Source organism: Desmodus rotundus, chromosome 8, assembly GCF_022682495.2.
Source record: "Desmodus rotundus isolate HL8 chromosome 8, HLdesRot8A.1, whole genome shotgun sequence".
NCBI classification, from domain to species: Eukaryota; Metazoa; Chordata; class Mammalia; order Chiroptera; family Phyllostomidae; genus Desmodus; species Desmodus rotundus.
The window spans coordinates 132,058,353-132,084,079 of NC_071394.1; the positions used below are offsets into that span (position 1 = coordinate 132,058,353).

General features: G+C 57.8%; 1 protein-coding gene across 2 annotated transcripts; it reads right to left on the minus strand.

Moving 5' to 3' along the window:
* EDEM1 (ER degradation enhancing alpha-mannosidase like protein 1) lies at positions 1–25,134 on the minus strand. Of its 2 annotated transcripts, none has more exons than XM_053929638.2 (12): positions 24,464–25,134; positions 18,292–18,364; positions 15,586–15,689; positions 14,352–14,565; positions 13,297–13,480; positions 11,467–11,641; positions 9,986–10,106; positions 9,615–9,785; positions 7,868–7,941; positions 6,867–6,963; positions 5,064–5,267; positions 1–3,157 (listed from the first exon to the last, which is right to left on the minus strand). In XM_053929638.2, exons 1-12 carry the CDS (start codon positions 24,967–24,969, stop codon positions 3,068–3,070), a joined length of 2,013 nt encoding a protein of 670 aa, XP_053785613.1. In that variant the 5' UTR covers positions 24,970–25,134; the 3' UTR covers positions 1–3,067. The 2 variants fall into 2 exon arrangements, with proteins under 2 accessions (XP_053785613.1, XP_053785614.1); XM_053929639.2 differs by having other exon boundaries at positions 14,394–14,565; positions 24,464–25,132.
* Positions 25,135–25,727: the final 593 nt, after the last annotated feature.

Below are 25,727 nucleotides of genomic sequence, written 5' to 3' on the forward strand. Positions count from 1 at the left end.
TCAAAAAAAGAATCTTTTAATAAAAATTGCTCATAAAATCCTGATAAGTTTCAAAGAGCAAGTTATTTCTTAGTACATTTATAAAAGAACATTTGGTCCTTTTACAAAAAGCTCCCTTTTAATTTAAATACACTTCTTATTTACAGATTAGATATAAAATATCATCTCTAATTGAAAGCATATTGCACATTACAGAGAAGCATTTGTGTATTTCTGTAGGTTTTCCAGGGCTTCCAACTCTAGATTTCTTTTTTTTAAAAAAACAGATTTACTTTTCTTGTGCATAATAAATAAAAATGCAGCTTGTATTTTGCTATTAAAACGACCACAGAATACTTTGAAAAACCATTCTCTGCCTCTGTGGAGGGGGAGAGGCACCCCCTGGGGCAGGTCCCCAGGAACCAAACCCTGCGAGTGTTCGAGTGAGTGTTTGTGAGCTCTGCGGTGGAGGGACACCCCCAGCCCGCCCCCACAGTCCCAGAAGCTCTGCCCTGCAGGGGGGAGGCCCCAGGGCAGCAGCGGACGTGGCCAGATGGAAGAGGAAAGAGGAAGGTTGAAGGTTCCCCCGCTCTGGCACGGCAGCCAGTGTGGAACCAGTGGCACGGCAGCCAGTGTGGAACCAGAGAGCATCCGAGGGGAAGACCCGTGGGGCGCCGAGGAAGAAAGGCCAGTCGGACGCGCGTCAGCCTGCAGTCACCCCGCACACTGAGCTAAGGGGAGAGCTTGGGAATGGGGTGGCCAGGCTCAGCCCTCCGGCCGCACAACAGCACTTGCCTTGCCAGTCCCAGGCTGTCAGCTGCAGTCACCGCCCAGGCACAAACACCGAGAACGAGGACCCCACGTGCACCCACCCCATGTCAGGGCAGCCTCTGTGCAGAAGCCTAGCTGGGTGGTCTACAGGGAAGAAGTGGCGACAGGAGCTGGGTTTCCAGGCAGTCAGAGTGGCTGGAGAGCCTGCTGTCACCTCCAGGCTCCCAGGAACTCCAGGGAGGGGAGTTCCCGTCCCATCACCTGCAGCAGCGAGGCTGCCCTGTGACAGTTCCACCCTTGGCGGGGGAGACAGGACCCCAGCCACCTGACTGGAGGGCAGCCTTCCCCACAGCCCTCCAAACCCTGGCACCGTGTGGGCCAAAGCGACTGAGACGCCAGCTGTCTGCGGGACTGCGAGGAGGGCAAGGCGCACAGCTGCTCAAGAGGGGCTCCCGGCAGAGCCCCGGCAAGGAAACGTCTGACATTGCCCTAGGCAGGCCCCCGGGCCTGAAGCTCCCAGACTCGGGACAGAGGAGCAGCCAGAGACCTGTGGAGCAAGGCCTGGCCCAGAGGGGACCGTGGGGTGCTGGGTGTGTCACAGAAGCCAGGAGGAAAGTCAGGGTGGCACGGAGAGAGGATGCCCGAGGGGCCTGCTCTCTGGCCCAGAGTGACCCATGCTCCCAAGCAGTCTTTCCCTGATGTATCCCGTGGAAAGCTACGGGGACGACGCCCCTGCTGAGATGCGCAAGTCTAAAGTGAGACACTTAGGTTTTCCCGAGCTGATGAAAACAAGGAAGTTTTCTATTCAGTAGACGAGACAGTGTTGACAAACAGAATGCTTCTGAAATGAAAAAAGAAAGGTAAAACAGAAGCATTTGATTCTTTTACTGTAAAACTGGCAGAGTAAATGTTTAAAAGATGGAGGTGATACATTATTACTGAAAAATAGCCTTTAAAAAAATCTCAGTGAACTGAATCCTACATCTCTTAAAAAACAGTAACAAATTTTCAGGAAGGAATACAACGTGTCCCTTTGGCTCACACCAGGCCTGCCTCTCGTCAGACAGACAGACAGACAGACAACCATGAGATAGCGCCAGGTGAGCGAGCAGCGCTGGGCGAGCCACCAGATAGCAGAGGGTGCATTGCAACCTCAGAGGGTGCAGGGAAGCCAGGGGAGGGGTTCGAATCCATCTCTGCATGAGCCCTGAGCACATGTTCAGAGAGATGCTTTCCTTTTAGCTAAGGAAATAAGAAATAAGGGGAAAAGAAGGAAGGCATTTTAGCGCACGTTTCTCCTTATAAACGCTTGCTTAAAAATCAGGTTGAGGGGTAACAACTGGCCAAGAGATTTCCAGAATATTGCTAACTAACACCCACCCTGCCCACCTCTCGCCATGGCCCCGCTGTGGAATGGCAAAGAACACACCTCTTAGACCCACAGCAGCAGCTGTGACATCCAATGGCCCAAACCGAAGCCACATAAGGCATGAGGCCAAAGCCTGTAAGACAGAGAAACCACTCAAGGGTGCTGGGAAGCCACCTGATCACTCCTCCCGACTCAGTGGATTGGCACCAGACACAGGAAACAAAAACAAACCCTGACCCAGACGTGGTCAGAACGGAGACTCCTGGGTTAGTAAGTACGAGGCAGACGGAAGCTCAGGCAACCCTAGGGGTTCCTCTCTCCCCAAAAGGCACACGCCCTGGTCCTGGGGCGGGGGCGGCTCCTCAGGTAAGTTCCGCGTTGGTGTGAAACACATCCAGCGCGGCAGCTTCGGAGACCGCCTGCCAGAATGCAGGCTGCGCCGCTACCTGCGAGCAAGCCGCCGCCGACACTGCGGAGGCCACTGGGGTGCAGACGGGTACCTGGGTGATCCTCCCCGTGGGATCCAAACTCACAGCGGGCTTCGGGAAGGGAGCCCGACTGTCCAATGAGAGAGAGACAGGATGACAAAGTGCAATCAACTTCAGGCCCTTTGCACAGAAACTCCACCCACAGCCGGCCAACAGCCAGGCGGCCGCGTTGCGGGACCCCCAGAATGAAGCTGCGAAGATCCATCCGGAGCTGCCGGTCCGCTGTGCTGAGTGACATCAGCACAGTCACCAGGAGCCACCTTCTATGGACCTTCTCACCTCAAACTGTGTCCTTAAGAAAAACAGGGCACTTTATTGAACAGAGGAGAAATAATGAAGTGAGCGAGACTCTACTAGACGTGGGTGAGGGCTGGGCAGGGCCCGTGGACGGCCCGCAGGGCCTGGCTCGGCGTTGGGTCCCGGCTCGGTCCGGGTTCGGGGGCCCACAGAGCGGCACAGGTCAAATCAGGCCAACCATCTGGTCGATCTGCCGCATGTAGACGCTCTTTAGGGGCAGGGAGAACCTCCTCTCGTCAGGCACACGGTTGCACTGGGGAGAGAACAGGGAGGGGCGATGGAGACTTGGGACTGGAGATCCCTGTGCTGAGCTAACGTGGCTGGGTGACCCAAGCTGGGGTTTCTCAGCCGGGCGCCGGGGACGTTTGGGGCTGCCTGTGGGCTGCGGGAGGGTGAGCAGCACCCCTGGTCTCTGCCACCAGATGACCCCCGACCCCACCACCCAGCGTGGCGACTGAGATTGTCTCTAGACCCTGCCCACTGGCCCTGAGGAGCACTGACATGAGGTAAGACCCTCATTCCTGGGGAGGATCTGGGGACCCGGGGGGCCGATGTCCTCCCAAGTGTGGAGGGGGAGAGGGCGGGCCTCCAGCTGCTGCGCGAGGTCCCTCATCCACCCAGAACTGCAGGGGATGTTTTTGCTCTTTGGAAAGAGCACGGTTTTTCTGAGTTTATGGCTCTTCACAGCTAAAACCTAAACGCTTAAGAGTGCTTAAAAAAAAAAATTTTTATGTTTTTTTGTACTTACAGGTCTTTTTTTCTCCCCTCAAAGGAGAGCAAGTTTGAAACTAAATGTGACATCTGGGGACAGTTTCCCCAAACATTGTAACAGGCTCTTCTCCAAAAGAACCTGCCCCCACCACTCCGAATGGAGCTCACCTGGCCCTGCTCCTCATCCTTAGAAAGACAAGCCCGACCAGTCCCTCAGCCGGTCCCTGCATCCCACCCATACTTCCTTCTGCCCAAGCATCCCCCTCCTGGGGGCCCCTTCCAGTCTCCAGGACTCACTGAAAGGCCAACTCCTCTAGGAAGCCCTCCTGACTTTCTCGGCAGCACTGCAGCTGGGCCCTCCTCACAAGTACCTGCGGGTAGGCGGTCTCCTCACTAGGCCATGACCTGTCTGGAACGGGGTCCCTTGATGGGCCCCCAAGCCCTATGGAATCAGCTCTATTATATGGGTATCACCCTCTGCCCCAAGCCTGGCTCTGCCACATGGTGTGTGACCCGGAACTGGGAATCTGGGGGGCTCTTCCACGCTCTGGCCTCTCACTTTTGTTCACAGGCTGATGGCTGAGACCTTCACGCAGACACTAAGGGGCAGTCCTGGGGCAGAGTCTGGGGTGGAAGGTGCCCCCATCCCAGGCGGTAGGTGGTAGGAATCTCAGCCACCAAGGCTTTGCCGAGGGGAGAGATGGCATCCGATACTTTGTGGGAAAACAAGGCCTGACATTCCAACCAAAGCATGGCCTACTTCCCAGCCTCCCTTCCAAACCTGCTGCTTGATTCAAATTGCGACGATGATGACGAGGAGTATGAGGATGAGGAGGAGGAGGAGGAGGACTGCTATGAGAGACACAGGCCCTGTTTCCATGTCCCCCCCGCAGCCTGCTGGGTGACCAGCCTGCACAGTGCAGCCCGCCTGGGGTGGGGCCAGACCCCCACTGCCCTTCAGGGGTGTCTTCATGAAAAGTGTGGAAACGATGCTGCCTCCTCTCTACCACTGCGGGGGGGCGGGTGCTGCCTCTCTTCCACCTGCCCTCGGATCCACCTGCACCTGTGCACCCTGCTCCGGCCAACGAGATGATTCTAACACAGGCCCCCGCCCTCTGCCTCTTGCCCTTCTGGGAAGAAGGAGGAGGGTCAAGCGCGTCCTCAGCTGGCTCCTTCCTGCCAGACCACTGCCGCTGGCTGCTCCTGCCGGAGGCCGCCCCCCCGCCCCACCCCTGCCTGCCAGCTCCCGTGACCACCGTCCCTGCCGGCTCCTGCAGCCGGGAGTGACAATGTGCCCCCGCTCCTGTGGCATTCACACCCTGACGCCACCTACGTGATGGCCTTGGGAAACTCTTAGCTAAGCCAACCTGCGTGGGCCCTGTAATGGGCTGCCAGTGTGTTCTCTCCCTCCACATGCGAACCTCCTGGGAAGAGTGGAAGCAACTTACGTTGGAGCTGGAGTTGATGACCTTCACGTCATGGGACTTGGGCCTGTGTGCAGGCTTTCCTGCGGGGCCCCGTCCACCCTCCTCGGAGAAGAGCTCCTTCCACGGGGACTCCCGGAGGTGCTTGTCCACAGACACGATGTGTCCCTCGGTTGTGAACATGTACCTGGTCCCGGACTTGTGCACTGGGTTCTCCTCGTCAAAGAGCTGGTGGGAGGAAAAGAGAAAACAGACCCAGCTGGCAACTGCCGCCCGCGGGGCCCAACCCCCGGGCGCGGCCTCTGGCTCTGCAGCGACAAATGGGGAGAAGGCGCCGGTGAAGCACCGTGGTTGCCAACTTGGCTACAAGTCCGAGTCGCTGACTTTTCTTAAACTCAGATGTCCCCCCCACCGGCTGAGAGAGTCGCAAGGCCCAGGGCTGAGGGGCAGACTCGGGCAGCGTGTGGAAGCCCCGGGCTGCACCCCACGCGTCCTCATGCAGGCTTCTGGAACTCCCTGGACCCCACCCTGCCAGATGCCAGGAGAGGAGGCAGGTGTTTTATCCTTCTCAGCATCCTCAGCACGTGGGCCACCACCCAGCTCATCCCACTGCCAGGGCAGCCGGGCTCCGGGGACACAGGGGACTTGGGCCCTCTCTCCTCCAAGGGTGGGAGCAGGGTGGGAGGGCAGGTGGGTTCAGTGCATGCCAAGTGAGTGGGCACCAAGGCATCTCAGGTGGGAGACACCTGCGAGTCCCCTCACGTATTTTACAAATGAGGGAAACGGGGGCCCTGCACCGTCTGCCCACGTCTGCACAGCGAACAGGGGGACAGGCTGGGCCAGCTCTCCCCGACACTGGGCCTTTCCCCCAGGCCCTAGGGGTCCCCTCCACTCACTCCAGCCCCGCCCTGCAAACACCCCCACAGCGTGGCTGCTGCACAGGGTGAGGCCCAGCCCTGGCCAGCCTGTGTCACCGCCTGACTCTGCTGTGCTGTCAGAGGGGGCCTGGCACGCAGCTGCTGGGGGCGTGCCTCCTCTGCGGTCCCCTGTGGGAAGTGACGCCAAAGTGTGGGACCGGCACTCCCACACCTGGCCTTGCACAGTCATGAACCCCCTGTGAAATGACGGACTCCGAGCCCGTTCTAAGGAATCTGACACAGCAGGGCGAAAGTAACAAGGGCCGTGGGGGACTCAGCTCCGCCTGGGAGCCGCCGATCTGGGTAACACGACCTGCTCAATACCTGTGACTCAGCCCCAGCTCTGGGCCACCACCGTGCTGCCCCCACCAGGAGGTCCCACCCTTCTGGGCCTGGAGGGAGTGTGCACAAGTGTACCGACACCCTACGTGCCCAAGCAGCATGCAAGGTAGGAAGAACGCTGGAGAAGTAGTCAGGACTGGGGTTCGAGCCTCAGCTCTGCCCCAGTCACCCCGAGGAGCCCAGGCAAGTCCCCTGACCTGTCTGTGCCAGCACACAATGGACACCAGCTAGGACCCCAACATGTCTGTGAGCCCTGGGGGGCCCCTTCCAGGCGCAGAGACTCGGCACATGGGAGAATGTGGGCGTGGCCGAGGTGCCTGCCTGGCCGCAGTCTCCGCCCAGACCCCCCCCCCCCCCAAGGAAGACCAGCAGGCCCAGCACTCCCTGGAGACACCTGGGACCACCAGCTCACATGGGTCCCGCACAACTGGGACTGTGCGTCGCACCGTGTGCAGGCTCGCATCTGTCTGCGTGACGGAGCCTCCTCCACACGGAGGTTGGAAGCCACGGGGTGCGGGACCGGCTGCTCCCGGGGCAGGGTGGGGAGGGGTCCTCACGACGCACGTACCAGGTACAAGTACTTGCAGGTCTCACTGAGGAAGAAGCTCTCCATCCGGTCCTCCTTGGACTTGTCGATGACGTGGTGCAGCGTGGCGTAGCCGCACCTGCGAGACGGCGGCCCAGTCAGTCCCACATCTGCCCCTCGCACCCACACTCGCTGAGGGGCAGAAGGGGTCCAGTACGGGGCAATAACCACAGTGTCCAACGCTGCAGGGCGAACGCACCAGGTGGGGTTCAAGGGCTGTCGGTCTTTAGCCGACTGCCTGCAAATTCATTTACAAACGGCCTCGGCGGCTGAGCCCCCAGGTTAGTTGTGGGGGAAGGGAGGCGGGCGTGCTGGCAGGTGGGTGCTGCAGGCCATAGGGACACCTGGGAGATGACCTGCAACAACTTCGGAAGCACTTGTTTACATTTTTTTGCCCTAATATCTATAGAACTGATGTATCATTTGGATAGCCGAAAACAGTATTTTATACGAAAACACTTATGACGTACTGCTAGGTGAACAAAGCAGGCCACGATGTTGAAAGAGTTTTTAATGTGCACATATCTATTCACGTTAAGAACACACACAGTCGCCCTGGATGGTGCAGCTCAGTGGACTGAGTGCTGGCTGTGAACCGAAAGGTCACCAGTTGGATTCCCAGCAGGGCACATGCCTGGGTTTCGGGCTGGTCCCTGGTTGGACGTTTGAGAGGAAACCAATCAATGTATCTCACATATCAGCATTTCTCCCCCTCTCTTTCTCCCTCCCCCATCTAAAAATAAATAAATAAAGCCTTACAGTCTGCTGGGACCTCACAGAGAAAAACGGTGAAACAATACACACCACCCCCGCTACAATGGGCAGGTTCTGTCACACAAAAAGGAAGCAGTTTCCCTACAGAGTTAACAGTAGTGACCTGTCCTGTAAATTGAAGTGCCACAGCACGTCAGCGACGTTTCCCCAGAACCACTCAAGGCAAATCAAAGTGCCCACAGAAAAAGGGGGGGGCGGAGGGCACTCACTTGACCTTCGTGTGCTTTTCCAGACTCTGCAGGATGTCCATGCCCACGTGGAGGTAGAAGGGGTTCTTGGTCGCCTAGGGAGAGCACGAGAGCGTGTGACTGGGCGAGGTCTGAGGACGCGCCAGCGGCAGAGCTGGTGGGCGCTGCAGGCGTTCCTGAGCAGATGAGCCACTGGCAAAGGAAGGCACAGGGACCGGTCCCCTTGGTCCTGAAGGGTCACGGTGTGACACGCCTAGGGTGTCTGTCAGCTCCCGTTGAGCGCCCCGATGACCTATTTAAGATTAAGCAGGGCTGAGAGACCGGTCCTGCGCAGAACAAAACCCTGCTTGGCCTTCCGGAGCCGCGCCCCTGCCAGAGACAATTGATGCCGAGCAGACAGTGCCGTGCCAAGGGCAGGACCTCCCCGGAAAGGTCAGCTCTGGGCTCGGGGAACCAGGTGCTCGCCCCAGTGCTGCGCCCACACTGCGAGGTGGCGAATGGGAACAAGGGCACTCGGGGCTTACAGGAGGCTCTGCTGCCTGTCTGCCCACCCTCCAGCTCCAGCCTGGGGGTGCCCACTGTGCTGGCACTCGCTTGGAGGTGGTTTGCTAGGACAGGATTCCCTGGGAAGATGTGAGTTCACCCCACCAACAGTGTGGTAGCTGGGGATTCTGTTTAATTCCTGCCTCGTGCCAACTGGCAGCAGCAAAAGCAGAGAACTAAAGGGCGGCTGTGGTGGCTGTGGGCACAGGGGACCAGGCTGCAAGCAGGAAGGCATCCCCGCACCCTGGGAAAACAGCCAGCACGAGGACAATGCTGAAAATGGGAAGCAGCACAGACAGGAAGAGAGAGAATCCCCAAGGCAACAGACCTAAGCTGAGGGGAGCTGAGCCAGCACAGGCCTCCCGCCCTGGGAGCTGGACAGGGGGCGGGGGTACCCTGAGCTCAGGGAGACCCATCGGGGGCAGCCCCCCACTTCTCAGAGGCCACCTAAGCCCAGGAGCACAAGGGCCACCAGCAGCTTCTCGGACGCCCCCCCTTTGCATGGAGAAGCCAGTGAGCTGGCCTCGGTGTTCGGACATCACTGACTACACCTGAGCCCCAGCGCTGACGCCGCTGCAGAGCACACGGGGGTACACGGGGGTCAGCGTGCCCCGGGGGCGGGCTTACAGGGGCTGTTCCGGGCGCATGGGCTGCACCGCATGCAGGCCAGTGTCCCCGCAGTGTACGGTGGGAGGCTGTGTGTACAGTACGGCATGCGGGTATAAACGTCCGCCTGTGATGAGGGGGCGGAGACCTCCCAGGCAGAGACATCCCTTCAGCAAGGAAGCCCCTGCACTACGTTTTCAGCATCGGCCAAGAACAGGCGTTCAGACGTGTCCCCGACTCTCCTTCACAACCAAGGGAAAGGACTGTTTTGTCTGAAGAGTTACCGCAGAGACTGGGTCCCCCAGCACACGAACTGCCCCCCAGAAAGAGCGGTGGGAGCGGATGGATTTGGAAAACACTGGGTGCCAATGTTGACCACCCGAGGACGCGGGGAAGGAGGCCTGCGGTCAGACCCAGCTCAGCTTTGCAGAGCATTAGGTCACTGCTGTGAGACCGCAGACACAGTCCCCGCCCTGGGGGATTGCGATGGAACCGCCAATGAGGAGACCGGGGACAGGCGGGCGCCCGTCAGCGTCACCACGGAACAGCACAGGCCTGCGGCAGGCAGCAGACTGGAGCTGAGGCCCCCCCGGGGGCGGGGGGAGAGCAGACGCAGTACCTGGTAGAGCAGGTACGTGGACTCCACCAGCTCGGGCCTCAGCGGGTAGAAGAGCACGTCCGGGGCCTGCAGCTGCCAGTTGTACCTCTCGGGCAGGGCCCCGTACCGCTTCCAGATGGCGTAGTAGAAGGCGTGCAGGCAGATGGCGTCCTCCACGTCTCCCATCAGCACCTAGGGACAGGCACAGGTCACCAGGCTCCGGCGCTTTTCCCACGGTGGCCAGACACAACACGAAGCCATGGGCTCTCCTGCCACCCACTCACTCCCACCCCGGGTTGGACACATGACCAACCCCCAAAGCGGCAAGCTGGAGCGACAGATGCCCTGGCTGCGGGGCCCTCGGTGCCAGAGGGGTGAGCGTGGCCCAGTACCTGCAGCCCGGGGAAGAAGGCCTGCAGGGAGTCGATCCACGTGTTCATCAGCTGCCCGCTGAACATGTTCACGTTGACGTAGAGCGGGGGGTCTCCTTCTCCCTCGTTGCAGGCTTCCCGACTAGGGGCCAGGCAGAGCGGTCCGGGTGAGGGAGAGATCACCGGCGGGCCTTCTCTATCCCCCCTCCCCACCTCCTCTGGTGGTTTAACTTAAATGTCATCAGCTTAACCTTGCTCCTTGCGCCCCCTTTAAGCCTTCAGAGACAGGCTGCCTCTACCTGTCGGCCCCAGAGTCTGGCACAGATGACACCTGTGCCAGGGTTACCACTGGGCATCAGGATGGCTCACGCCTTGCTGTGCTCACAGAAGGCTCCCTAACGTTCAGGTTTAAGAACAGGGCCCCGCCACGGAGCGTGGTATACAGCATGGGGCTCCGTGGGCATGGACCTGAGTGGGAAGCCTGGTATTTCTGCACAGAAGAGGAGTCTCCCATCTAACACACCTGACACCACGGGCCTGGAGGAATGTGTCCGAGCCAGGCCTCAAGGGGCCACTGCGCAATTCAGTTTGGGGCTTTCAAATGCACACACGACTGAGCCCCAGCCAAACAGCTAAGGTGGAAATGGGCCCGAGGAAGGTCCTGCCCAGCGGGAAGCCCTAGAGCCACGAATGAAAGGCTGAAGGAAGGGTGGCGTTGGGTGGCCACCACCCTGAAGGTGTGACGGAGAAGCAGCAGACGGTGCTGTTTCATCGCGCACAGGAGGGAGGAGCGTGGTCGCTGTCCTCGCCCTTGCCAGGCGTGAAAGCCAAGGCTAACAACTCTTTGGAAAGTAAAAGAAGCAAAGTAACTCAATAACTGTTCTCGCCACGGTTGTGTCTGCAGTGGAAGCCCTGTTACACTCCGGCACCTGTCAGCCCACAGGGCAGCCAGTCTCCAGGACAGGCCCCGGGGACCCCGCCTCCCTGCAGTTGCGCCCGTGGGCAGCGCCTCCCACGCGGTATCAGGTCCGTCTCGGAGGCTGAGTCAGGCAGCGAGGGCCTGCCGTTCTGAGCTTAGGTCATGGGAGCACGTGGCTGCCATTTTGGTCTTTTCTTTCTCAGAAGGAAGTTGTGGTGAGCTGCCTACACAGAGGCCCAAGGAGCTGGGACCTCCAGCTGGTGGGGAGCTGCCACGTGAGTGAGCCTGAAAGGGGGCCCTCTGGCCCCAACCAGACCTCGACAAGGCCACTGCCTCTGCCAATACGCTGGAGATGACCTCGTGAGACCCTGGTCAGCGTGGCCGTTCCTGGCTTCTGACCCTCAGATGCTGCTTCAAGCAGTAAGTTTTAGGGTGACTTGTTACGCAGCAGCAGGCAGCTAATGCACCCCTGCACCCCCAAATGACGGACAAACAACTGGTGAGGGCAGAGCCCCACCGAGCCCGCGGATTCACGCACTCGCTGCGTGCTCCCAGGGCCACAGGAGACGGACTCGAGGCCTACCCTCTTCGCAAGTAGTTCTGGATGCTCTCATAGGCGGCGTTGAACATGTCCAGGTCCTCCTTCTCTCCGAAGAGGATGTAAGATTTCAGGAGGTATTCATAGAAGGAGTCCAGCCCGGCCCCCAAGCCGCTCTGCTTCCCCACCCAGCGGCCGGTCTGGATGTTGACCACGTTGCCTGCGGAACAAACAAGGCCTGTCAGGCCCCGACTGCGGGGGGGAGGGGTGGCTGCTGCTGGGGCCCCCGCACCGAAGCACCTCTGTCCTTGCGGTCAGAGAAGGATGGACAGCTGGGCCCTCACACTGTTGCCCGGATAGCCGGGGGACCTCTCTGAGTACACAGGTTCAGCACTGACACAGACGTGGGACATCATTCAATGTCAAGGCAAAACAGGGCTGCCACTTTGTTTTTCCAGATGGACAAAAGCCTAAAAGAGTGGCCCCTGCCCTAGCTGGTGTGGTGGCTCAGTGGTTTGAGCAAGGGCCTGCAAGCCAAAGGGTCACAGGTTCGATTCCCAGTCAGGGCACATGCCTGGGTTTACAGACCAGGTCCCCAGTGGGGGGTGCACAAGAGGCAACCACACATTGATGTTTCTTTCCCACTCTTTTCTCCTTACCCTCTCTCTAAAAATAAATAAGTAAAAATCTTAAAAAAAAAAAAAAAGTGTCCCTGGCTGGTGTGGCTCAGGGGATTGAGTGCTGACCTGCGAGCCAAAAGGTCACCGATTTGATTCCAGTCAGGGCACATGTCTGGGTTGTGGGCCAGGTCCCCATTTGGGGCTGTATAAGAGACAACCACACACTGATGTTTCTCTTTTTTCTCTCTCCCTTCCCCTCTCTCTAAAAGTAAGTAAATGAAGTCTAAAAACAAAAAAGAACGCAAGGAATAATCACAAATCACCTTTGAAAAGCAGAGCCGCATGGCCCCAGGACACTCCAGTCACTTCCTGGCGACAAAACACACGTCTGACTGTCAGACAGTTTCAGGGGAAACCCATTTCTGAACAGCACCCCGAGTCAGCAAAACGCCGACACCCTCCAATGGCGCACGGCAACCGCACGGTGTTCATCCGCCTATCTGCTTCCTACTTCTATATACTCAAAAGTTTCCGTAATTAAAAAAAACAGTCTCCTGACCAAACACTCTCAAGGGAAAAACAACCCCTCAATACAGGTTTGATCTGAGCTTTCAGTCCACAGCTGCGGCTGGACAGCACGGGCCTCGGGGGGCCGGCCCCACCTCGCAGCCAAACCCACACCGGACTGCCGACGGCCGGCTGTGGGCCCACGATGGCGCACAGCCAGTCCATCAGCGCACGTTCTGTAGGCTACGGGAGTCATGTGCTGTCTTCCTACAATAAAGTGAGCTCGAGAGAAGACGCGTTACAAAAACGATGAGGGAGGGGAACTATGTGTGCAGTGTTACTGCCCAGCCCCGGGGGGGGCACGTGCGGTGGCCCAGCCGTGGGCCTCGGTCTTCTAGGAGGGGAAGCCAGCCTGCAGCCGCACAAGAGACCTGGCACTGACATGCACGGTCTGCCTCGGAGGCAGTTCTCCTCACGCCGTTTTCGGGAACAGTGGTTTTGAGGGGGGCTCTGCCGAGGGGCAGATCAGAAGGGGTCCCGCACAAGCCTCTGTCCGTCCAGCCTCATGACCTGCCCCTACACAGAGGTTGCAGGAAGAGGCCAGGCCGGGCGCACACTGAGGGCCGACCTGCTGACCGTCAGGTTTGGAGGTACGGGAAGAAGGCGTGGGGAGGGGGGGCGCCCGAGAGAAGAGGAGAGCACGGGGCCCCACGTGTGCGGTCCCCACAGCTGGAGCAGGTGCCCGCACCTAATAACCCCGTGTCGTTGCTCCGGAGGTTCCAAAGGGCTTTCACAGCCCGCCGGGCCACCCACTCGAAGGTGGAGTCCCCCAGCAGCCGGCTCAGGATCCCGAACTCCACCAGCAGGGAGCCGGCTCCAGCCGTGCAGGTCTCGTTGTTGCTGTCGGGAGGGACCCCTGTCTGCAGGTTCACCTGGGGACAGGGAGAGACGAGGCACAACTCTAGGGACCCGCGGGGGTCATGGCTGCCACACTGCACTAAGGGCCACGCCCGCTGCAGAGACTCAGGGGGCAACCTCCGCTTTAGCTCCAGGACGAGCAGGACAGTTTCAGACACAAACAAGACGGGGAGGACAGCAGACCCTTGGTCTGCTAGTAAGAGCAGCCTCAGGGGAGCTGTCAGAGGGCCACTCGCTAGTCCCCTCTTTACAGCAGCTTCTCCATGTGGCCACACAGTGCCGGGTCAGCCAGGAGAGGCCAGGCCAGCCGGGATCACGTGCACATCTCGTGTGCAGAGAGTGTACACAAACCCCACGCTGCAGGGAAGGGGGCACAGCGACCCGCAGCAGACCACCATCGCTGAGGTGCTTCGGCCCGGCCATTCTCCGCTGGTCATCCAAAAGGCTGCCCCACTTCCCAGAGGAGACTGGCGCAGCAAGTGAGAAGCCACGGGAGGAAGCCACATTCCAGACGCTGCACTGAGCCCAGCAGCAACCTGGCCGGTCTGTCAGGCTGTTCGGGGAAGGTCCAGGGGAAGGGCCTCACTGAGCTCCCCAGCACCCACGGGAGGGTCTGGGGAGATGACCCAAGTTGGAGATGAAGACAAACCCCAGACTACTCTGCAGCAGGGGCTCCACAACCCCCCACGGACCGGACAATCTGGAGCGCAGGAGCACAACTCCTTCCTTAAGCAGAAGGGTTACGCCAGGTGTGTCCCTGAATGCCCAGCACACAGTAGGTGCTCAGCAAATGCTAAAAGAATTGAAAACCATTTACATCACATTTAGGGCCAAATTCTCCCAGACATAGCACATCAGCCCCGTGCGTCCCCCACATCAACCAACTTGCAGACTCCCGTGCAGGAAGGCGGCGCGGCGGAGGCCTACCCGGGGGTAGGGGATGCCCGTCTTGGTGTTCTCGAAGGCCGGGAGCAGCCGCACGGCCAGGTCGTGCGCCATGTGCAGCAGCTCGTTGTCGTAGTCCTTGACTGTCATGTCACCAAAGGGCTGCCTGGAGTCCGTTATTATTCTGTGGGCGGAGAGGAGGCTCCCCAGGACCCTAGGGACAGGGGGACAGAGAGACACGGAGGCGCCTCGGTCGGACGTGCACGCAGTCTGGACGCGGAAGACACAACAGCCGCGGCTCTGCGGGGCTCCGGGCGGCCAGGACCCGGCAGGACTGGCCCTGGGTTTCCTGACGTTCTCTCCAGCCCCAGCGATAACGCCCACTTCTAGTCGACCACGATACCAAGAGGGAGCGAGGGGCTGTGACAGCGACCCCCCGTGACGTCACAGCTGAACTCTGTCACCTCAACTCCTCACCCAAGTGAGGGCTCAAACCGCTCCCAGAATAAATGCTGCCTTTTAGTTCCAGTAATTACCCTGGATTTCTCTCAGTGGGGAAAAGACTTAGCGTTATGAGGAAAAAACAGGGCATGACAACAAATAGCAAATAACTGTTCTTGTTTGGCTGCCAAGTGACTGATGGGGGGAGGCCAGTGAGGAAGAGGAGGAGGGGACCCACTCGGAGTAAGAGGCCACCAGCTTACATTTGACCCCGAAAAGCGGTGAATCCATGTCCCCTCTAATCTGAACTGCATGGTGACATGCTTTCACAATTTTAATTTCAAATAAACGCTATCTCTGGGATATTACACAGCCAGGCAATTTTAAAAAATGAAATGAAAATAGTCACAATATATCAAGCTAAGGAGGCAAGGTACAAAACCGGGTACGGAACACGTGCCCAACACATCAGAGAGAGACCCTCTCCTGGGAAGCGTGCCCCCGCGGCGAGCTGCGGCCTCTGCAGGGGGCGGCAGAGGCGGGACCTTTCCTGGGACACAGGGAAGGGAGGAAATGAAACCAGACTTGCGTTAAGGGGACACTTCCTGTTCAGTCCAAAAAGTAATTACTCTGACATGTCAATCGTGGGTTTGACAGATCTGAGAGTGAAGACGGAAAGTGGCCAGGGCGCCGGACGTCCCCGCGGCCCCACTCTCATGGCCGGGGGACCCTCACGGGTGGCCCTGACCTCACGCACACACAGGGAGCCTCCGTCACCTTGGGGCTGTGTTACCTTATTGTGGCCTCAAAGACTTGGACGGTGGAATCTTTGTCAAATGAAACTGTGTTGATCACTAACTTGACTGCTTTCTGGAACTCGGATGAATTTCCCATTATCTTTAAAAAGAGGAACACAAACCGTTACCACAGCCTGAGACGGAGTGGGAGCTGAAGGGCCGCCGGGGCTGCGTCGCGCCGCCTGACGTCTGTGTGGGGCGGGAACAACGCCCAGTTAGCTCCCAGAAGTACACGAGGACACTCGCAAGCCGCTGCCTCCAACCGCGCAGCCACGTCTGCCGAGGGCACACGCTCACAAGATCGCGGGCGCCTCACCGGTCCCTTCCACGCTCCCTCGCACGGGGCGGTGGAGGTCCGCATTCAGGAAATCGCGGAACGGGAAGAAACAAAGATACGACCTTCCCTCTGCTCCTCAGATACACCAGCAGCCTGGGTGCTCGCCCCCCAGAGGCCCAAACGCCCGGAAAGCGTCCCAGGCGTCCGAGCACCTTGAGAAGCACACGCGCTCTCTCTCGGAGCGAAGCGCCACACCAGCAGCATGCGAAACGGACACCTCAACAGTCAGCTCTGTCCCCCTGCGACTGTGCCCTAGGACTGTGACTCCTGCCTGGGGCACCGACAGCAGACTGGGCACCCACGCTTTCAGAGCCACCTGACCTGGACTGGCATGCTCTCGTGGTGTGCAAAGCTTTGTGACGTCACGAGGACACACACACGCACACAGAGGAGGAGCAGGTCACTTCACTCAGACACTGCTTCCCCCAGGTCCACCGAGTCCCTGGCATGACCTGGTCCAGGGGTCCTTCCTCACTTTTACTTCCCTGGGCCGCACAGACCAGTACAGGCATCTCTCTTCCGGCCTGGAAGCTCTTCCTTTTTAAAAGATCACATGATCGGGCTGCACCCCGCACCCCAGGCCAGGAGACTGCTATCTTTGAGGGGTTCTGCTCTGCTTCTGACACGCTGGTGTGCCTGAGACACCTGTTGGAGCCGGTTTGAAATGTTACCAAAGAAAAGGAAAACCTCAACAGAAGTAGCCCCTAAAAAACGGCTGAGGTGCGAACACAGCAGAGGCCGGACGTTGTGCAATGAAAACCACAGAGGGGCCTGTTTCCTTCCAGATGCACCGGCGCCAACATCTGCTGGCGGCTGTGGCTGCCAGCCGGATCCCAGGTCTGGTGGCAGGTGGAGACGGAAGCCGCCACGGCAGCTTGGAGTTGGAGTTCACCTGTCGCCAGGACAGACGGCAGGCCCGAAACCCTCGCTCTGCTCCAGAGGGCAGGACAGGGCAGGGGCGGGAAGCCGGTCTCCTTGCTGTGGGACTCTGGAGCCTCTAAAATGCTGGGGTGCGCATGGCTCTCCAGCAGTGGGACAGACACGCAAACTTCACAAGTTCCCGTGGGGACAGAACCCTACTTTCAAGGAGGGTGCCCTTGGGGTCTGTGTTGGGAAGTGCTGGGTTGGCCGAAATTCGTTCCTGGGACACAGACTTGCCGAGGGACAGAGATAAGGTCCTGAACGTGATGGGCATGGCAGGGGCGCAGACACACAGGCAGAGAGCCAGGCTCTCGCAGCTGTGCAGGCGTCCGGGGACGCTGTGCTGCACCCTTGTGGCCGAGTCAGCCCGTCATCTTCATTGGATCAGCTCTGACTGGGCCGAAGGTGCCGGCCTGGGCTCGTTTGGTGGAGTCAGAGTGATAAATGCCGGAGGAGACACGGGAAACCACAGTGCCTGCACCCCCAGCCTGGCAGGACCCCCCGCCGGATTCCCAGTGCGGCCCAGGGCCGAGTGGGATGCAGAGGGCCCCGCAAGCTCCTTCCAAGTTCCGGTGCTTCTCCCACAGAGTCGAGTCTGATGCAAACCCCGCCGGCGTTGCGCAACTCTCATGCTGACACTCGAACCTCTCACCAGGAGAGAGAGACGGCTAAGTTCCTGGACGTGCGGCTGGGGCCTAGACAGCAGGAGTTTTCTCCCGCACAGGCTGGCTGGACTATGAAGGGGAGAGATTCTACAACGCTGCCTGGGACACAGTCCCCTGGGGGCTGTGCTCACTCATGGGGTTGGGAGACCAAGCGCCCCTCCCACCTGGCCACCAGCGCCTGCCACAGAGCTGGCTGCTTCCCACTGGCTCAGCACGTCTGGTTGAAGGTCACCTGCTCCCCAGAACCGACGAGGCATCAAGGTGGCACCTGAGGCGGGGCCCAGTGGGCAGTGCCCACAGAAGCAGCGAGGAAAGGAGATCCCCAGAGAGGCGCCGGTGCAGGGACAGATGGGGCTCCCACATGCTCCGGGGCCCAGGAGTGGGACAATTTGTCAGGGGACCCACCGACCCTGAGTTCTTGTCTGTTACTCCTGAAAGCTTTTTACTGCTGTCCAAGTTCACAGTCACTGCAAGCTTTAATGAAATGCTCTTTTGATTCTTTGAGGGGTTAAAATAGTGGGAGACTGGGGGAAAAACTGGTTCCCCCCAAATCACCCCAGTTTCCTCTCCATTTTTTAGGGGGATCACATTCCCCTCATCTCTCCTCCCAGGCTGTTCCTGCCCCAGGAATTAAGGTCGATAAAAGACTCAAGTTTGAGAGCTAGGAATACAGTTCAAGGGTCGGGTTTGCTGAAATTCCCATCCTTGGGGAAACTAGGGTTACCAAACTCCAAAATATCTTAATTAATTAAAAAAAAAAACCGAGGCCGGGAACTTACTGCAAGTGTGTCTAACGCATCGACCAGCGTCAGCGAGTAGTTGCCCAGGACGTCGTTGATGTTCAGATTGGAACTGAAAGACAAGCAAAGCAAACAAAGGTGCTTTATTTTACAAAAGAAAGACAGCAAAACTCCACATCCACCAGAAACTGCAACTGTTGGGAACCCTTGTTCAGGGACCGACGACTGGGGGTAAATGAGGGTGGCGACAGTCTTTCTCGCTCACAAGTCCCGTTTTCATAGTGCTGCAAGTTCAATCGAGACACAGTACAGCAGGGACAACTTCCACCGCAGAGGGAAGGAGACCCAGCCGAAGTCAGCAGATGGTGACAAGTCATCTGCCGCCTCTGTGAGGCACTTTTATCGCCCTAAGTGATCTCTCTGTTCAGCTTCAATGAGCTCTGACTTTGAAACCACTAGGGATGCGGAACAAAAAGGGTTAAGAGCCCCATCATAGGGCCGCCCCAGACACTCCCCTGCCAACGAATGCAAACACGGAAGTCAGCCACTCCCCCTCACTCCTCTCTCCCGAGTTGGGGGTAGGGTCAATTGACTTCTTCCTCCCTGACCCTCACCCAAAGGATCACGTCAGCTCCCTGGACTCTGAGATGGGCTCCAACCCCTCCCCACATCGACAGGCCCCCCTCTCCCCACCCTGGGACCCCACAGAGGGTGAGGCTCCCTTGGTACCCTGAGGGTCTCCTGTGATGACCGCAACTCACTCGTCTGGAAGGGCAGGGAGGGAGAAGCAGTGAATGCCACCCCGGCAGCCTGACAAGTTCTGGGGGTGGCGTGGGGTTCGGGGATCCCGCTATCCCAGCCCCGCAACCCCGAGCAACCACAGAGGCTGGAGAAGATGAACATAGGGGAGAAACACGATGGCTATTTACAGACTGAAGTGACAGAGCCCCAGTTCTACCGTCACCGGTATTCTGGTGTCTTCCATCAACCCCAGACCACTCTGTCCTCTCCTTGGGACACTCCCATGGGTCCCCGTCACACCTTCTTGGCCGCACCCATGGCCTGCCAGGGAGCAGGTGGCAGTCCCACGTGGCAGGCGCCCGTACCTTCTGGGGCCCGCCGGCACTTTGTTTCATGCCACTAATCTGGGGCAAAGCCTGAGCAGCAACATTATAGGCCCAAAACAGGGCTGTGTGGAAGGCTATCTAGAACGGGGGCTGGCCCCTGTCTCGCAAGCCACGAAGCCAGCACGCCGCAGGGCTGAAACACCACCCTGCCTGCTGCTTCTTCTGTTTCCCGTGCTTTTTTTTTTTAATTTAAGATCTTATTTATTTATTTTTAGAGAGGGGGGAGGGAGGGAGAAAGAGAGGGAGAGATAGATCATGTGTGAGATACACTGATTGGTTGCCTCTCGCATGCCCCCATCTAGGGACCTGGCCCGCAACCCAGGCATGTGCCCTGACCAGGAATCGAACTGGCAACGTTTCGGTTCGCAGGCCGGTGCTCAATGCACTGAGCCACACCAGCCAGGGCTGTCCATTCTTTCTAAACAAATGTATAGAACTGCAGAAGGCCCTCGACAGACGAGAGCTGTGGGCTGGGGTAAGCACCACAAGGGCGCCGCCCACAATAAGGCGTATGGGATCTGTGGAAAGTTGGAGAAGGTCAAAGCAGGCAGGGACAGCCTCACACACAGTCCTGCCACCTCCAGACTCTGTCGGGTGTCGACACTGAACTACCCGGCTCTGCTGCTGGGAAACAAAGAGAGGCCTCCGACCACCCACCCCGCGAAAGTGGCCCCTCACCAGCGAACGTCCCAGCTGCAGCAACGAAGCGAAGCGCCCGGCTACCTGCTCCGCCTGCACCGTCGTCGAGGGCGTCACGGAGCTGGATGGCTGCAGCCTCCCCGTGCTTTACTGCACCGCTCCTTTTAGGCTATAAGTAAAGGGGACCCCGTTTTCAAATACTGTCCGAGCCTGCGCCCAAGCAGCCGCCAACAAGGGGCAATTACATGTGCTGCCTCGGTGAACATGCAGTCGCAGTGACGGGGGTCCTTCTCTCCGCTCAGTCAGACAAGCCCACCCAAAGAGCTAAGGTGCTCATTGAAACACTTTTACCTCTTTTCTATCAAATAATTGCTCTCTATGCGCTTTCAAAACGTGCCACAATGGAAAAGAACAACGGGGAGCGGAGTGGAGAAACAAGCAGGCTCCGTAAAGCCCTCTTGGCCTAAACCACCGGTCATCCTGAGTCCCCTGTGCCACACGACAATGTCGGCGAGAACGGGGATTTGTTCTCTGTGGAGACTCCTGACCAGAGGCCGGCTGACTCGACCCCGTCGAAGTACCTCCAGTCAAGCGCTGGACCTCCCAGTGCAAGGCTGGGCTCTGAACTTCCCGTTTTTCCGCCACACTAGCGGGTCGCACCGCGGTGACACAGAATTCAACCCTCCACTTCATGACCTTCTCCCCGCTATGGATTGTTACGGCTCTTCTCACCCCAAAACAGAGACGATGCAAAAGACTACGGCCTCCAATGGAAAATTTGTGATCACGCAGTTAACCCAATCAAACGTGTACAAAAATCTCCCACACATACGTAACCTGTGCCGGCTGCTCAGGAATCTGCCTGCAGCTGGGTGGGCACAGAGGGGGCCTGGGGAGACAGGTAGGGGGAACAGGGCTCAGGTCTCAAACGATGTTAGAAGCTGGGCAGCAGCTCAAAGGAAAGGAGCCCAAGGAGAATGGAGTCGACCCAGGAAAATCATCTTCAAACAGGTCAGCGGGGTCACAGAGGAGGACTTGGGCCTGACCTTGAGGGAGGACGGGATCTAAGAAAGAGCGACAAATGCAGAGAAGATCCTCTTAAGCCAGGGGTGCCTAGGAATGAGTCGGTTTGGGGGCTGGAGATTTGCATTTTTGTTCAAATAGCGATATGAATGGGAGAGAGCAAAGGGTCATGTGCCCGAGACCTGAACTATCGCTGTTCACAGGACTGCAAAAACGCATTCAATGTACTGGAAGGAGATTTTTTTCTTTTCAGATTTTATTTATTTATTTTCAGAGAGAGGGGGAGGGAGGGAGAAAGAGAGGGAGAGAAACAACAGTGCTGGTTGCCTTTTGCACAACCCCCACCCAGGGATCTGGCCTGAAAGCCAGGCATGTGCCCTCACTGGGAATCACACCGGCGACCCTTTGGTTCACAGGCCGGCACTCAGTCCCCTGAGCCACAGAAGCCAGGGCTGGTAGGAGCTTTGAATTTGGACCCTCCACCCCAAAGTGTGGATGTAAGAAGAAATGACTTTGCATAGTAATCTGTACCTGGATGGAAAGACTTGCTATTTTTAAAGGGTTCAGGTTCTATCAACTAACTTCATGTTAACTATTCCCCTATCACTAGTCAAACAAGATGGTGAGATGAGCCTTGAGAAAACGTGACTAAAAAAAAGATACACATGGTTATGCCCATATTTTGTTTCTGAGCCTTTTATATAACATTCAAGTAGCTATGCCACTCTATATTTTAAAAAAGAATCCTAAGAATACATTTGACAGCAATCACTGGAACACATTTGATTTTTTAAACTATCAGGCCCTGGCTGGTGTGGCTCAGTGGATTGAGCACGGGCTGCAAACCACAGGGTCGCTGGTTCGATTCCCAGTTAGGGCACAGGCCTGGGTTGGGGGCCAGGTCTCCCCCCACCGTGGGGGGCATGAGAGAGGCAACCACACATTGATGTTTCTCTACCTCTCTTTCTCCCTCCTTTCCTCTCTCTCTAAAAATAGATAAATAAAATCTTTAAAAAAATAAAACACTGGAAAGATTTTTGTTACAGGTTATTTATTTTGCATATGAGAACGCACCCTGTTGTTTCAGAGCAGAATGACAAAGCACAGGTTCTGAACTTCACCTGAGAACACTACAGTCTGGGTGGAGTTCAGGTGAAGGAGGGACTGAGAAAACTTAACCTTGCCGCTCTTCGGACAAGCCCAGTGGGTGGGTCTACTCAAGACCCCCAAACCCGGGCTCTTTTGCCTCCTCAAAGACTCCAACTTCAACCCCAACCCAAATACCACCCCTCACACACTGTATTTCCAACAGCCTACGTGTCTCAAGCAACCAGACCTCGATCTCCCCAGAACGGCGCTGTACAACGAAACCGAAACACTCGCCAGCAGGCTCACCCCTGAACCAATGGCCTGCGCCAGCCACCCTGGACTACCGCGGGCACCAGCAAGCCTGCCAGCTGCCAGCTTTCCCTGGAGAGGGGCTCCAGGTCTCCAGAGGACTCTCAGGCTCATTAAGAAATGCACAGAAATGTCATCGACTCACTCTCCGGACCACCAGAGTCCCAACTGGAAGTGTTATCTACCACAAGTCCTCATTAAACTGCTTTCCTCAAGTCCACCCCAAAAAAGGAACTCAGAGAAAAAGTCTCCGAGAGGCAAGAGGGTACTTTTGAATGTGTTCTGTCCCTTCTTGTAACCCCATGAGCAGGAGGGAGAAAATACTAAGATCCAAAATACGCACACACGCTGTGATTTCAACTCTGTAAAGAATGTGTATGCGCAGGGGCAGGAGCTGGCAGGAAAGGTCACTTAAAAATAACTGGTGGCATTTTAGGCTTTCTTTTTTCAAGTTTTAATTTTTCTCAAAAAAATAAGATACAAAAAAATATATATAGGTTTAAAATCCAGTATAGTTAAGCAAAACAAATAACTCGTTAACTCCCACAATCTGGAAAGGCCCAGTATCTTTTTTCAAAATTTAATAAAACTTTTTCTTTTTCTTAATATTTTTTAAAATATTATTTATTTATTTAAAAAAAAGTCTTTTTAGAGAGAGGGAAGGGAAGGAGAAAGAGAGGGAGAGAAACATCAATGTGTGGTTGCCTCTCAAGAGTCCCCCACTGTGGACCTGGCCTGCAACCCAGGCATGTGCCCTGACTGGGAATCGAACCAGTGACCCTTTGGTTCGCAGCCTGCGCTCAATCCACTGAGCCACACCAACCAGGGCTTAATAAAACTTCGTAAAAAAAAAAAAAAGAGAGAGAGATAGAAAATACATTTAAGTGTATAAAGACTGATACAGAAAAGCGAGAAAAAGATCAGTTTCCTCCCATTTTGGGAAGGCCCAGCCCGTCCTGGGAACACAACCCGCACTCTCAAACTGCAGTGTAAGACGCCAGCGGTAGAGAAACAAACCATTTTAAAAACTCTCCAAGTCCCTTTAGGATCCTTTCCAGAACCTAAGGGTTGGGCTCGCCTGCTTTTCCCCAGGTGAGGAAAAACCTGCGTGGGAAATGTCTAAAGGCACCCACAGGGCGTGGTCCCCAAGGACTGAGCAGCCTGTATCCTCTACTCCCACCTTCGGGGGTGGGGGGAACCCAGAGGGAGGCAGTCACCTATCTGGCCTGACAGGGTCAGCGACAAGGCGCACCTTCGCTCTGGGAAGGAGGTCCGTAGCTGGGTGTGTTGTCCTCTTGGACTCTGAGGTCAACAGCCATGGCCCCTGAAGCCCGGCCTTCACAAACTAGAGGCACTGGTCGAACTTCCCCGAGGGTCCTGCCACCAGAGTGGGGCAATTTATGGGGCAATCATACAGGGCAACATGTTGACAGTCAATTCAGGGGCCAAGGAATCGCACCCTATCAGGACCCCCAATCTGGGCCAGACGGCCTCTCCTTCCCGAGTATCCACAGCCCAGGAAGCAGCCCCATGATGGAGAAAGGGTGTCGCCCTGTTCTGCCTCAAACTCCCTGCGGGGCTTTACAGAAGTCCTTTCCCGGGGTCAACTCCTGAATTTTTATATTTTTAGATAGAACAGGTAGGGGTGGGGAGAGAGATAAGGGCTTGTTTCCTAGATGCGTTTACAAGGGATTTTATTTTACTATACGTTCATCTGAAGAAGGCTGGAGATGGAAGTCTAAAGGCCCTCAAGTCACCGCTTGGCATTGCCCCTGTCCCCTCCGAGCCCCGGGCCTCAGTTTCCCCATCTGTAAAAGAGGCTGTGCTGGGCAGCTGTTCCGTAGTTCCCGATTCCGGAATAACCAAGAAAGAAGGCAGCACCCGGCCCACCCAGGCACCGCAAGCCCAGGGGGGCTCACGGGGACCGGCTACAGCGGCGAGGGCGCTGGCCCAGGACCCTAAGCGCCTGGCTTCCCCTGGAGCACCGGCGGGCAGAGGGCAGTCGGGCGCGGAGGGCTACTTACGGGTCCCCGCGGTCAGGCCCGCGGCCGCGGCAATCTATGGGGTTGAGCTCGTCCTGCGGAAAGGCGTGCGCCATGTAGTTGTCGTAGCCGAAGACAAACATGCCCCGCGCCAGGTCGCGCATCTGGGCGCGCAGCTGCGGTGGGAAGGCGCCGCTGTAGCGCCGCTCGTATTCGTCCCGGCCGCCCAGCACGTCGCCCCAGTGCGCTGGGCCGCACACGCCGGGCCGCGGCCGCTGTGGGGCGCGCTGCCGCCCCGCCGGCGCCCCGGGCCCCGGCGACTGCAGCCACGACGGTCCCGTCGGCCGCCCGGGAGTCCTGGGCCGGTCCGCGGGCTCCGGGGCGGAAGACGCGGGGCCGTCGGGGCCCGTCAGGCGTTGGAAGCCGAAGCTGAGCGGGAAGCGCTGGTAGAAGCCCATGCTGGGGCCCAGCCCGAAGACGAGCCACAGCGTTCCGTGGAGGCCAAGCCGCAGGAGCAGCAGCCCCAGGACGAGCGCTCGCCATTGCATGGTCTCGCGGAGGCCGCGGGCATCCTCCTAGCGCGCGGGGCCTTCCGCCACCGCACCCGCGCCGCCCGCCGCCGCGCTCGCTTCCCCTTTAAGGAACTCCGGGTGACGCACCAGGAACCGGCCCATTGTCTCCCTCCCCCAGCCCCTCCGGCCTGGCCCGCCAGGCCTCGCGTTCGCCCGCCGGGTCGCCGGGGATTGGCCCGGCCCGGTCCGGCCTCGAGGGGTGCGGCGCACTGCCTCCTGCGCCATAGGTCGCCCGGACGTCCGCGAGCCCCGCCCGCTCCGCCCGAGGCCACGCCTCTGCATGGCCACGCCCACGCACTTGGCCCCACCCCTGGGCGGTCTGGAGTCCCGACCCGCTGGCGTGGCGAGTCCAGGCCGCTCGGGACTCCAGGCGAAGGAACTTCCAGCCAATGGGAGTGCGGCACGGGAGCGCTCGCCGGACGCGGGACTGAGACGTCGACCGAACCCGCCGGGCGGAGCTAGGACCGGACAGAGCCACTCCAGCTGTAGGTCAGGGATGGTGACATTTCAAATATATAAGGAAAGAGGAGGAACAGGGCCATTTCTGTGTAGAAGGAGCTACTTTGCATAGCAAGGGCAGAGTTAAAAAAATTGTTTTTCAATTACAGTTGACTTTCAATACTGTGTTATGTTACTTCCAGGTGTACAGCATCAGAAGGCTGTGGTTACAGTCTACAGTCATATACTTTACAAAGTGTCCCCCCCCATATTTTCAGTCCCACCTGACACCATAC

Bases quoted from the DNA above. Each gene is read 5' to 3' on its own strand.
- EDEM1 (XM_053929638.2), bottom strand. From the start codon at position 24,969: ATGCAATGGCGAGCGCTCGTCCTGGGGCTGCTGCTCCTGCGGCTTGGC. The intron at 15,690-18,291 runs GTAAGTTCCCGG...CTCTTTTTAAAG, and splicing joins ATGCGTTAGACACACTTGCA to ATAATGGGAAATTCATCCGA. The intron at 14,566-15,585 runs GTAACACAGCCC...CCCTGTCCCTAG, and splicing joins GTCTTTGAGGCCACAATAAG to GGTCCTGGGGAGCCTCCTCT.